Source organism: Myotis yumanensis, unplaced genomic scaffold, assembly GCF_028538775.1.
Source record: "Myotis yumanensis isolate MYYU_CA2020_CCGP unplaced genomic scaffold, mMyoYum1.0.hap1 SCAF_10, whole genome shotgun sequence".
NCBI lineage: Eukaryota > Metazoa > Chordata > Mammalia > Chiroptera > Vespertilionidae > Myotis > Myotis yumanensis.
The window spans coordinates 29998162-30012182 of NW_027223761.1; the positions used below are offsets into that span (position 1 = coordinate 29998162).

The window sequence follows — 14021 nt, forward strand, 5'->3', positions numbered from 1 at the left end:
ATTGATTTCAGAGAGGAAGGGAAGGGAGAGGGAGAGATAGAAACATCAATGATGAGAGAAAATCACTGATTGGCTGGCTCTTGCACACACCAGACTGGAGATTGAGCCCTCAACCTGGGCATGTGCCCTGACCGGGAATCGAACCATGACCTCCTGGTTCATAGGTCGACACTCAATCACTGAGCCACTCCGGCTGGGCAACCAACATTTCTATTAAGATTATACATCCATACAATGGAATATTATGCAGGCACTAAAAAAATGTAGATAACAATAGCACCTATGACTTATTGAACACGTACTTTGTACTAGGATCTCTTAAGTCTTGTAGCAATCCTATCAGGCCAGTTCTTCCCATCCCCGCCTGCATTTCAAAAACTGAAATACTGCGTAAGTTTAAGGAGTATGATGTATTGATTTTATTTGAATATTGTAATATGATTGCTATGAGGTTAACACCTCTGTCATTGTTACATAATTATTTCTTTGTTTGTGGTGAGGACATTTAAGATCTAGTTTCTTAGCAACTCTGAAATTTATACTACGGTATTGTTAACTGTTCTGTGCATTAGAACTCCAGAACTTATTTATCTACTAGTTTCAAAGTTTGTACCCTTAAACAACACCTCCCTAATTATCTACCGTCAGTACTATTAACCTCATTTTATAAGAAAACTGGACTTAAAAGTGTTAAAAAAAAGACAGAGTCTGATCCATGTAATGTTTTTTAAATATATTTTTATTGATTTCAGAGAGGAAGAGAGAAACATCAATGATGAGAGAGAATCATTGATCGGCTGCTTCCTGCATGCTGCTAGTGGAGATCGAGCTGCAACCCAGGCATGTGCCCTGACTGGGAATCAAACCCGGGACCTCTTGGTCCATGGGACAACGTTCAATCCATTGAGGCACCACAGCCAAGTGCTAATTTGGTTTTAAAGTGTATAAACTTAATGATTATGGTATATTTAGCTTAGACTGATATTGGTAATAGGCAAAGTGAAGAAGTTACACATATGCATGTAAAAATATACCATCTTTTCATTAAAAAAAAAAGCCCTAAAATGTCTTTTCTCATCATATTAAGTAAGCTGTAATCTCTAAGCTTCCCTAAACTTCATTTTGTCAGGATGATTAAGAGGGTCCTATTTGTAAGCTGTTGAGAATCAACAAGGAAGTGACTGAGTGCTAAGAATCACCGAGAAAAAGCTGAATTTCATTATGGAAAAGACTCACATGCGCACCAAAATTTATATTCTATTAATATGTAATTTAGGCTATAGGACAAAATTTTAACATGGGTTTTCTCAATTGGTGAGTAAATACACTAACTTAAAATTAGAGGAAAAGTTAGGGAAAAAAAAAGATAGGTAGGTGGGAGCATGTATATATAGCTAACAGAAAAGGAGCCAAAAAATGGGCAAGAAAATTACAATATAAGAGTGTGAGAAGAATAACTGAGAAGGCAGTTTCCTCTTACTCCAGAAGATAGAGATAGGTAGCTGTGACTAGAAGATATAACCTCATTTTCTATAACTGGGTAAGTATGCAAATCTAGAGTTATGATGCTAAGGTAGGTAGCTCATATTTGAATGTGTGCCAGTTGAAACATATTAGGAATAGTGTGGGTAAGGATCATGAGTGAGTTCATGGGGGGTAAATAATGGGCAATCAGCAAAAGCTTACCTTTTCCTTGTCTATTAATATTTATCCACATTACTAGAGACTGTTAGTTAGAGCATAAAGCCAGACTCATCAATATGTTAAGCTTTCATTATTACCTAGAGCAGTGGTTCTCAACCTTCTGGCCCTTTAAATACAGTTCCTCATGTTGTGACCCAACCATAAAATTATTTTTGTTGCTACTTCATAACTGTAATGTTGCTATTGTTATGAATTGTAACGTAAATATCTGATATGCAGGATGGTCTTAGGGGACCCCTGTGAAAGGGTCGTTCGACAGCCAAAGGGGTCGCGACCCACAGGTTGAGAACCGCTGATCTAGAGACTTGTTGATTAGAGAGCTAGAAAATTGTTTTAAAGTTTTAGCAACTCATACAGGAATTTGTTTTCCGAGCAATTTTAATAGTGAACAGTACTACTGAAAAGCACTTCTGATAAATCATTCCAGATAACAGTATTTTGTTTGATTTACATTCTCACAAGTAAAACATCCTCATGTAAGGCAATTTTAGAATTATAAAAATGTTGAAGACTAGGAAAAGACTGTGTTTTCTCATAAATCCTTCTACTATAACTTACCTCATCTAATGGTTTATCTTCCAAAGCTGTCAAATCAAGTAGTGGGTTTTTCACTCCTAAGGAAACCATTGTTTTTAACCCTAGAAAATAAATGAAATAAAGTTGATCAAGTCTTACCTTTCTCAGAAATTAAAAAACTCACTAACATCACTAATAAGTAGAGACCAGCAAAATAAATGATAGTGTCAGGGGTAAACAGTTACCTTTTTCATCTATTTTGGCACATTCTGCAAACAGGTCCTTTGACCCTGTATTTAGCCGGTCCCTGTGAAAATAATGGGACTGAAAAAAACGTGTCCAGAATTCCTTTTCTGTCATGCTGTGGGGAACATTTTCTACATATTTCATTTTTACTGTGGAAGAAAAACCATAATGGTTACATGCTGCATTTCCATTTCTTAAAACCTCAAATTAGTTGAAATATAAACTAATAGCAAAAACTAGATTATAAAACTGTTCAACTATATATTCTGTATACAATAATCTAATTATAAATATGAAATACAACTTGAGAAATAAGGTGAGGTACTATCTTTACGAATCTTAACAATTACAAACAAAACCTTATTTTGTACCAAGAGATTTGACAAGTTTTAATAATAGTACCTACTTCATAGGGTATCTATTTATATAAAAGCCTAACTGATCATCGCAACTGAACCGACGACCAAATAGGCTGTGTGGGGCAACCTGGCCGGGAGAGGGGTAGTGAGGGACGACCAAAAGACGGAGCAGTAGGCTGTGTGGGGCGACCCGGCCAGCAGGGGGTTTAGTGAGGGGCGAACAAATGAGTGAGCAGCAGGCTGCGTGGGGCGACCCAGCCAGCAGGGGGGTTAGTGAGGGGTGACCAAACGACCAAGCAGCAGGCTGCATGGGGCGACCAGGCTGGCAGAGGAGTTAGTGAGGGGCAACCAAACAACTGACCAGCAGGCTGTGTGGGGCCACCAGACCAGCAGTGAGGGGCGACCAAACAACTGAACAGCAGGCTGCATGGGGCGACCAGGCAGGGGTGGGTGAGTTGGGGATGATCAGGCCAGCAGGCAGAGGCAGTTAGGGGTGATCAGGCTGGCAGGGGGGCAGTTAGGGGTGACTAGCCTGGCTGGGGGGGGAAGGGGGGTAGTGCGGGGTGATCAAGCCAGCAGGCAGAGGCGGTTAGGGGTGATCAGGCTGGCAGGCAGGCAGGTGAGTGGTTAGGGGCCAGTGGCCCAGGATTGTGAGAGGGATCCCAGATTGTGGAGGGTGCAGGCTGGGCTGAGGGGACGTCCCCGCCCCCGTGCACAAATTTTGTGCACTGGGCCTCTAGTTTGTGATAACTAAATGAGTCAATATACATAGAGGCTTTAGAATGGTGTCTGGCACACCATAATGTTATTATCAGAAAGATATGCAAATAATTATATTATAACGTGATAACTCTGAGGCAGACACAGGCACTACAGAAGGCGAGGGGGCTCATATCTATCTGAAGAAGTCAGAGGTGGTAATGAGGCAATGCTTGAGCTGAGTCCTGTGGGAGAGGTATGTTTCCTAAGGACTAAAGGTGCACGAGTGAGGAAGTGTGAAGAACAACATATGGCTTAAGAGAGCACTGGTTGGTTAAAAAATGACTAAAGCAGTGACTCTCAACCTTGGCTGCACAACATAAATCACCAGAGCTGGGGTGATCCTATTAGGATGGTTTCTGCAAGGGAAAAGATTACGTTAGAAAGGGCGCTCTGGTAGAAGTATAAAGGATGATTTGAGTTAGTGCTCTAGAGACTCATTTATTGATGCCTCTGGAGGATGTCATCTTGCTCAGGTATGGTTAAGGGGAAATCAAGTTTAAGAACTACTGATGGACAGAATGGGGAAGTCATCATACCAATTAATTGATGATAATACACTATATACTAAAACCCTTAATATCTACCACATGTCAAAACTAGGTACAGTACTTCACATATTTTGTTGTACTTGATCAAGAATAAAAGTAAACTTTTTGTTCTTCATTGAAATATTACTGAATTCATCCAAATAAATATTTTAACTATCTGAAAGAAGTGATTCGTCTTACCTGCGGGATAGGTCCTAAATATGGACTCAATAATATCAGAGGTTAAATTATATCTCAGACCATTACATCCATCTGTTTGGGGCCGGACATCAGCCTAAAATAATGATTATATATTAATTAAAATACCGGGGAAAGATGTTAAACACACAACAGACACCGGACCAAGATGGAAAAACAGATTTTCTGAATACGTTACAGAGGCAAAGGAAGTCCTCATCTTTACTTTTGCAGAGAGACAAAGAAGCCTGGCCTGTTTCATATAATCTTAGTGACCTATAAAATCTGCTTCCTTGAAAATCCTACATGGTCAAACAGGCATGTTTATGTGTGGCCAAAAACAGATGGGTATAGGAGCTTTATCATAAACTTTTAAGTTACCAAAATTATAACATACTTTACTTACTAAATAAACAAATATTATCTGACTAGTTTATTTAAGAAAGGCCTAATTAATACTAAGCACACAGAAAGATGCCAAACATATAATTCGTATTCAAATTTTTGTTAAATGTGTAAATACTGCCTTTGTTCCACCAGAGTAGAGACATTTTCTAATTCTACATGTAAGGTACTCCCAATTTTTCTCTAAGATACATTTGATAACCCTTACTTTTTCTATACTATGATAGTCACTATACATTTAACTTTTTTTTAAAAAAATATATTTTATTGATTTTGTACAGAGAGGAAGGGAGAGGGATAGTTAGAAACATCAATGAGCGAGAAGCATCGATCAGCTGCCTCCTGCACGCCCCCTTCTGGGGATGTGCCCGCAGCCAAGGTACATGCCCTTGACCGGAATCGAACCTGGGACCCTTCAGTCCGCAGGCTGACGCTCTATCCACTGAGCCAAACCGGTTAGGGCCATTTAACTTTTATTGTAAGTAAAATATAGCAACCATAAAAAAGTTATCAGAAAGCCCTAAATTTAAAAGTAACAGGGGAAATAAATATTAGTCCAATGGCTAAAAGATTCTTTTAAAAGTCCATTTGATTACCAGCAAGTTAGGGTCAAGTCCAGAAACCAAGAAAAATAGCAAAAATATAAATTAAAAAAATACTGTATGTATTTAAAAATATTTTAAAAGACCATGAATATGGAAATGCCCATGAATTTACTTCAAGGAAATACTAAAATTTATCAAAGAAATGGCATTGTTAACACACAATCAGGGTTTTCCTTAACCTCCGCCCCCCTTTTCAGAAATCTAGAAGGGTCACATACCAGAAATGCTGCAGAAATGCCAACATCCTGCTTATGATTGGATGTGGAAGAACTTTCTGTTGAGTTCACATTTAAACGATTGGCCCAGAACTCCTCAGCACTGATCACTTGACTCACAACAAGGTCTTTATAAAGCTGAAACAAAACAGGATCTTCTTGCAGCATCCTGGGGATAGAACATTGAATATACTGAACTTTATAGAACAAAACACCATTTAGGTAACATTTTAAAGACTTTAACACAAAATACTGAAACACACAACTTTCATTTTGTGATGATTGAGCAGCAGCAGATCATTTTGTTCATTTGTTAATAATTAAAAGCAAAAACAAAACAAAATAAAAAAAACCCAAAACTACTCCACATTTTTGGAGGAACAAATAAAAGTGGAGATAAATGGAAGTTTGAAGAACCAAAGGCTAAAACTCTTTGAGGGCATGGATATCCCAGTGATACAAAGGTCATTGTATCTGTATTTGCACTGTATTCTTTTTTACAAATAAAGGTGAATGGAGAAGAGGAAGCATGCTTAAGATTTTCCAGCAACAAATTTTTCATGGTGATAAGCACTTGGAGTCATAGCACAGATGGCTGAGAGACTGGTGATGGAATTCATCTTATCAGAAATTCTCATCATTTTACATGCTTTCTCAAGTTTTTTTTTTTTCGAGAATAAAAAGATTTTAAGTATAACAATATTACCAAAACTGTACTGACATAGTATATCACAAAATCAACTTTTTAACAGTATAATTTCCTTCAGGTTTCTTATTCATAAACACACTTCTAATGGTTTAGTATCTTTTCTGTGAAGAGAACTGGGAAAAGAAATTAAGGAACCTTGGCACCTTTGAATCTCAGTTCTGTTCCTAATCAGATGTTAGGTTTCAGGCAGTTAACATCTGAGTTTAAACATTCTCATTTGCCCATAGCTAAGTAGCTAGTAAGAAGCTAAAGTTAAAAAAACAACAAAAAACACACACACAGAGGTAAAGATACCACAGCTATATTTTTCTATATTATACTATCAAAGTACAAGAGATGATAAATAGCAAGCTATTACTCTATGAGATAGGAGAGAACCTAGTTCTTCAAAAGGCTACTCTTTTCCTCCTTCACCTGTTTTTCTCTTCAAGTTCTTTATTAGCTTTCCTCTTAAATTTGGGCAGCAGTTGCTGAAGAAGGTCTTTCACTGCATCTCGCTCTTTGACTGCTGTGCTTTCATTGGAAAAATGGAAGTTAGTTGTGTCCCCTGCGTGCAGAACCAGCTGAAGCTGAATTTTAGCTTTTCCTTCTGGACTGATTTTCTGACCTAAAAGGAAATATGAGGTTAATTAGATGACATACACATTGTGGAAACTGCCATACAACAGGTTACTTACTTTGCAGAAATGCACTCTTCTTAAATAATCCAGAGCACGGTTCAACAAATTCATTGCTAACAATCTGCTTTCTCCTTTAGTATTCTTTTTGTGCGGCACTTCTCATCCATGGCTTCCATCTCCAGATATTAAAGAGCTTTTATTTCCATTCAACTGAGGCAGATATCGTTAAAGCTTCCTAAACAGTCAAGTAGGAGTCCCAAATCCACCCTGAACAGCTACCTCCAATTAACATTATCATTAATAAAAATGATTTGTCATGATTCAAAAAACTCCCAAACACAACCCATGGTTTACTTACTAGTTGCAAAGGAAGATATGAAATTTTACATTTGAGAGATTTGGTGTCACCACTTTAATCGAGTGATCAAAGCAGGACAACCTGACACAACAGGCTTTCTGAGGTGACAGAATAGGATGTAACCACCACCCTTACAAGTTAAGACAATTAGGCATAATCATAATGTGTGATATTCTACAACCCTATACTCAGAGAAGAGGCTAAAGAACTACAATTATAGCCCGGCCAGTGTGGTTGAGCGTGGACCTATGAACCAGGAGGTCATGGTTCAACTCCTGGTCAGGGCACATGCCTGGATTGTGGGCTCAATCCCCAGTGGGGGGTGTGCAGGAGACAGCCAATCAATGATTCATTCTCTCTCATTATTGATGTTTCTTCTCTCACTCCCTCTTCCCTGAAATCAATTATACACACACACACACACACATGGATATAAGAACTATAATGATATACATGAATCTAGATTGAATATTGGTTTAAAAAATCACATTTCTAAAAGCATTACTGGGACAATAGGGGAAATATAAAATGGCCTGAATATTAAAATTTTTATTGTGTGATATTATAAGCAGTCAAAGTATACATAAACAATAAAGCAAATATGGCAAACTAGTAACTATACTTTTTTTGTTAATCCTCATCCATGGATGATATTTTTCCATTAATTTTTAGAGAGAGTGGAAGGGAGGGGGAGAGACAGAGAAAGATTGATGTGAAAGAGACACATCGATTGGTTGCCTCTCACACACGGCTCCAGGATCAAGCCTGCAAGCTCTCTACCCTCAGTCTGCAGACTCTATCCACTGAGCCAATCTGGCTAGGGCAATAACTGTACTATTTAGGTGGGATATGTTATATAGCATATGTTGTACCATTCTTTAAAATTTTCTAAATGGGTGACTCATGGTAGTATGAACATGCTGCCTAGAATTCTCAGCCCTAACCAATTTTTTTCAATGAAGATGCTGCTTCCAGACCAACAGTTCAGATGAAATATCTTATTGTCAGCAGCAGCAATATGAAACAATTTACACTGTCAGCCAGCCTGTCCCTGTATCCAATTCCTCCAAAACAATCACCCCTACGCTTCTTTTCTCAGTCACGGCTTTATCCTTGCTCTTGCTTAGCTCTTGCCTCTGAGAGGCCTAATTTTGAAGTTTTTTTTTAAAAACAAGATTAACTGCTAAATTTCACCTTAGTAATCTATTATTGATAACTTTCAATAGTTTCAGAAATGGGCATTCTATCAATAATTCACCTTAAAATGAAAAAATGATCTGGTGCACATCTAGGTTTTGGTATGTGTTCTCCTCCTCAAGAGCCTAGAATTGTGGAGACACAGGAGGTAGGCATATTCTTTATTGCACACTGGGGATATGAGTGTGTTTTACAAATCTATTAAGGGCTAGCGTGCTAATACAGGAAGTTCCTAATTTATGAGTCTATTGTAGTACAAATGATAGTTTGTAAGACTATTATCAGGAACTTGGTGAGGCATTTTCCCACAGAAACAAAGTTTTATAAGGAAGTAACGCTACCAGGATAGTGGACAAAGACTGGATATTTTAGGCAGTACTGAATTATGATAGGTTTTAAATAGTATTTCCTTTTGAAATTAAGATTCTAAATTATTTCAATGGAGAAAGATGAAGATCTTGGCCATTTCCAGCAACAAGTAGAGATCCTTGGGCAACGGTTCATACACAAAGGACATTTGTAAACTGAGCACTTCTAAGTTGAAGGTTGTCTATTTTTCGAGGTGTCATGTTTCTTGAAATTTACGCAAAATTTTATCCAGGTGAAGAATTTTATATCCAGGAAAAAAAATAAATCCATATTAATAGTCACAGTTAAGATAACCACAATTTGTCAAGGACTTTGTTGCCCAGACTTCCTTGGAGTCACTCTTATACAAGATCTTTAGCTAGGTGACCTGCAGAACTCCCTTTCAGAGTAAAGGTCCTAAATCTCAGGATTCGCTTGGTGTTTTTAAACCTAATTATTATTGAGCCATCGAGTACGGAACCTTTTGAGTAATATTTCAAAGTTATTCTTGCTAATTTGGAAAGAGAAAAAGAATATAAAAATAATATGCTCTTTATTTCTCTCATCTATAGTCAGTATAAAATTGAGTATCTTCTCAACAGACGATAGCCACAGAACTAAAAATTAATTAGACAACTTGCTTAAATGATACAATTTTATTAAAGGGCAATCTGGTATCATCTATCAACATTTTAAGTGCATGAACCATTTGAACCAGTAAACCCAGTGCAGAGATATATCCCATACATCATACATACAACCTCACAAAGGTATTAGTACACAGATCTATACAACATTATTTGCAACAACAAAATTCTGGAAACTTCCTAAATGTCCTTCAACAGAGGACTGGTTAAATACATAATTGTGTATCCATTTGGTGAAGGTATATATAGCCCAGCCGGTGTACCTTAGAGGTTGAGCATTCACCTATGAACCAGGTGGTCACAGTTCGATTCCTGGTCAGAGCACATGCCCAGATTGTGGGCTTGATTCCGTGTGGACACGCAAGAAACATCATTGATGTTTCTCTCTCTCTCCCTCTCTGTAATCAATAAAAATTTATTTAAAAAAAAAAAGATACACAGATATCTTTACATGTGGTAGATTTACATATGTAAAGTTTTACATATATACACATTCTATTAAGTGCAAAAGGCAGTTTATAAAATAATATATATTCAGTAATCCCACTTTGTAATTATTTTTATGTGGTTGATTTTTTTTGGACATTAAAATAAAAAACCCACAAAGATTTTTATAAGCAATCTTCTAAAATTACTAAGAAATATGACTTACATTTAATATCTCCATACATATGGCTGATTGTAAATCTATCTTTGCCTTCAGGTGCCCAAGCAATTCTTTCAGCCATGAGGTATAGAGCTCCATCCTGCTTCTTTTGACGCACCTTCTTTACAATCAGCAAGACTTCTTCAGATGAAGTTGCCATGATGGCTAGAAGGTGCTAATGGAGACAAAAAGAGTTCACATCTCAGTTAGGGCCTGATTTATTGACTTCCAAAGTCCCTTACAAATCTAAAACCCAAACTAATAATGAGGGGGGAAAATCTCTTCCTTCATTCAAAGTTGAAAATACAATTATATGGCATTATTCCTTAAAATAAAAATTTTTTTCATACTATCGGTATGAATTTACATAACAGTTTATAACATTTGGCAGTTATAACATTTTCAAACCATTCCCACATATGCTAATCAGAGTATTTTCAAATTATTTTTATTTTTCCCAGTTATATTCTTAAAATCTTAAAATGTATGATTTGACTACAAATGTGGTCTTTTATGTAATCTATATTTAGAATTGTAGAACTTCAGAATTACGTAGGAGTCTAAAAAACATTTAGTTCAAATTATTTCAATTGAAACATCTAAGGGCCACAGGCTTTCTGTAACTACTCCAGAACCATTCCCAGAGCTGAAACCACCTGCACATTTCCTAATTCTTGGTCTAGGTTTCGTCCAGTATGCTTGAAAAATGTAAAACCGAGTCAAAAAAATTTTTTCTCCTTTTTATTATTCAAAATGTTACAGATAATGGCACTGCATTTTGGACTATAATAGTCAAATCAAAGATTGTCTTCCTAACTACAATCTTGTTTTCTTATTACTAAATGAAAAGTATTAAAATAGCAGCTGTGAAGAGAAAACAGAGAAATAGGGCTGTCAGATACAATATAAGATGCTCAGGTAAATTTGCTTTTCAGATAAACAAATTTTTAGCTAAACTATTTTCCAAATATCAAACTTATTAAATCATTATTTGTTGTCTATCTAAAATTCAAACTTAACTGAATTTTGTGTATTTTTATTTGCTACATTTGGCATCACTTTATAGATTCTAAAAGGCTGGGGGTAGCTCCTGTGTTGAGCGTCTGCCCCCTGGTGGTCAGTGAGCATCACAGTGACCGGTCATTCTGCCAGTCAGTCTATTTGCATATTAGGCTTTTATTATATAGGATTAACATGCACTTTCATGAAGATGATGCTTTACAATAATTTACAGTATCAACTTTTCTGCCCTCAAAAACCTCCAAATAAACAAAACCATTTCATTAAGTTTCACAGTGCAAAAATTCTTGTCATTTGCTGTTTTCTACTTTTTCTTCTCTATTGGTTCTCCGGTTTCTACCTTGTGTTATTTATTTGGTTAATCCTCACCCAAGGATACTTTTCCCATTGATTATTTTTTTTAAATAACAAGTGGATTTTTTTTTCTTTATCGATTAAGGTATTACATGTGTCCTCATCCCCTCATTGCCCCCCAAGCCCCCCACTCATGCCCTCACCTCCCTGGTGTCTGTGTCCATTGCTTAGGCTTATATGCATGCATACAAGTCCTTTGGATGATGAAACATCAATGTGAGAGAAACATCAATGTGGTTGCCTCCCACATGTGCCCCGACGGGCTGGGAATCGACTCGGCAACTGAGGTACATGCCCTTGATCAGACTCAAACCTAGGATTCTTTGGTCTGCAGGCCAACACTCTAACCTAGTGGTTCTCAACGTGGGGCACACGCTCCATGGGGAGGCAATTCGAGAATGAGTTATTAACAGTGAATTTTTTGCACTTCTTATGGTTCTTGGGGCCTCATATACAGTATATATATATATATTTTTAAAATATATTTTATTGATTTCTTACAGAGAGGAAGGGAGAGGGATAGAGAGAAACATCGATGAGAGAGAAACATCCATCAGCTGCCTCCTGCACATCTCCCACTGGGGATGTGCCCACAACCCAGGTACATGCCCTTGACCGGAATCGAACCTGGGACCTTTCAGTCTGCAGGCCGACGCTCTATCCACTGAGCCAAACCGGTTTCGGCTACAGTATGTGTGTGTGTGTGTGTGTATATGTATATATATATGTATATACATACACACACACACACATATTTATGTATTTCAGTTCTCTATTATGTTTTGAAACGTTGCTATTTTTCATATCATTTCATATTATTATTTTTTTAAAAAATTTCTTAGTGATTTCTTCCTTAGTAATTCAACTGTCCTTTTGTTCTTTTATTTTTCTCTTTCATGGGTGCCATGTTCTTTGGAAGTTTGTTTAAACCAAGTTAATGGCCTTTTAGGCTTCCTCCACATGAATAGGAGTTCAATTTTTGAATATTAAGAATTATATGTCACAGGGATATCAAGATTTTAGAAATGCTTAGGTGGGGCATGGCCAAAAAGAGGTTGGGAACCATTGCTCTAACCACTGAGTGAACTGGCTAGGGCTATTTTATGCTTTTTAGAAGTATGTTCATCTTTTTAATGACTCCTCCATCTCTTTCCCTTCTAGCTTTCTTATTGTTTCCTGGGATGTCATCACCATTGTCCTCATATATGTTAGACCATTTTATTGCCATATCTAGCTCTGGGTGGGGAGGTTTCGTCTCAGTAGTGTAAGTCTCCAAAGGTGGTGCAGTTTGACTTCCACATTTTGAATTCCTTTGGAGGCTTCTCAGGTGTCTTGACACTGCCTCTCCCAGTCTGTTGATCAGACTACAGAGAAAGACTGGGCCAGTCATGCTCCAGAATAGCTTATGGGTCCTGGCAGCCACTGTTCTGTCTTGTTCCCACAACCACCCACTGCCTTTGCAGGATCCAGGGCCCTGGGACTGGTCTCCTCCAGCTGGTTGTTTTCCTCCTTGTTAGAGAAGCTTGAGGTGCTGCTTCCATAAGCCTCAAAAGAGCTCAGAGGGTCCTTCTCCTCAGCCACCATGACAGCAATATGCCACGACCCAAAAGTGAAAATTTAATACTTAATATTTCAGATGCCACTTTCCCCATCTTTTAACAATCAAATGTCTTCAAATGCTCTCCATATCTTTGAGAGTCATTTGTATATATGGCTAATCTGTTACCTAGGAAACAGCCTGGTGACCTCCCACCTTTCTCCTAAATCCTGGGAATCTTAAATGCCCAACACAAATGCTAGAGGTTTGAGTGTGAATGTCTGGAATATGAGGCCAAAAAGGACTCTGAGGAAAGATCCCATGATTGATAGTGATGAAAAATGCCACATACATGCCATTTCTGAAGTAATGAATAGTTTTCATTCCCAAAGAAACAATTTAAAATATAATTTTAAAACATTTACTTCTTCCAGCTCTGGAGGGGAAGTTTCTAATTTTAGAGAAGCGAACACATCTAGGTGTCATAATTTGCCCCAAGCAAACAAGAAGCTTTACTGAATTCTTACTATGTCCAGGTATTGGACTAAATTCTTTATAGGTGTTATCTCATTCAGTTCCCCGGTAACAATCCTGAGACAGGTGCTATTATTAGTTCCATTCTGTGGATAAAGGAAACTGGGTCTGAGAAATCAAGGTATTTTCCCAATACATCAAGGAGTAGGAGAACTGGGTTTCAATCTGGGTCAGACTGACCTTGGAGTTCTACTACGCTATTTTGTGAACATTTAGAATTAGAGGAATGGATATATACCCAATTTAATAGTGGTTACCTACAGTGACAGGATTACAGATGATCTGAAAATACCTTTTGTTTTCTGAATTTCTACAATAAATACATTATTTCGTAATGAGAAAAGTAGTTTTTAAAAATGTCTTTGCAGAAAAAAATGTCTTTGCAAGAGTGTATCCCTATCAAACCATATGTTTGTTAAGGAAACATGGAAAAGTGTTAGGTGTCTTAGTATGGGTAAGAATTAAAACTATTTTCAATTTCTGTAATATATGTGTATCAATTATTTTATTTAGC

At 37.4% G+C, this 14021-nt stretch overlaps 1 protein-coding gene and 1 pseudogene across 3 annotated transcripts in view; both read right to left on the reverse strand.

Moving 5' to 3' along the window:
• The window catches only part of GTF2H1 (general transcription factor IIH subunit 1), a 31965-nt gene that overhangs the window by 13922 nt on the left and 4022 nt on the right, over nucleotides 1-14021 (reverse strand). For all 3 annotated transcript variants that reach the window (XM_070428196.1, XM_070428197.1, XM_070428198.1), the window contains exons 2-7: nucleotides 10069-10237; nucleotides 6661-6853; nucleotides 5541-5706; nucleotides 4316-4409; nucleotides 2466-2615; nucleotides 2263-2342 (exon numbers count right to left, since the gene is read on the reverse strand). In XM_070428196.1, coding sequence (XP_070284297.1) covers nucleotides 2263-2342; nucleotides 2466-2615; nucleotides 4316-4409; nucleotides 5541-5706; nucleotides 6661-6853; nucleotides 10069-10222 — 837 coding nt within the window. In that variant the 5' untranslated portion in view covers nucleotides 10223-10237. The remainder of the gene's footprint in view (nucleotides 1-2262; nucleotides 2343-2465; nucleotides 2616-4315; nucleotides 4410-5540; nucleotides 5707-6660; nucleotides 6854-10068; nucleotides 10238-14021) is intronic.
• LOC139018019 (UPF0690 protein C1orf52-like) lies at nucleotides 11323-13146 on the reverse strand (annotated as a pseudogene).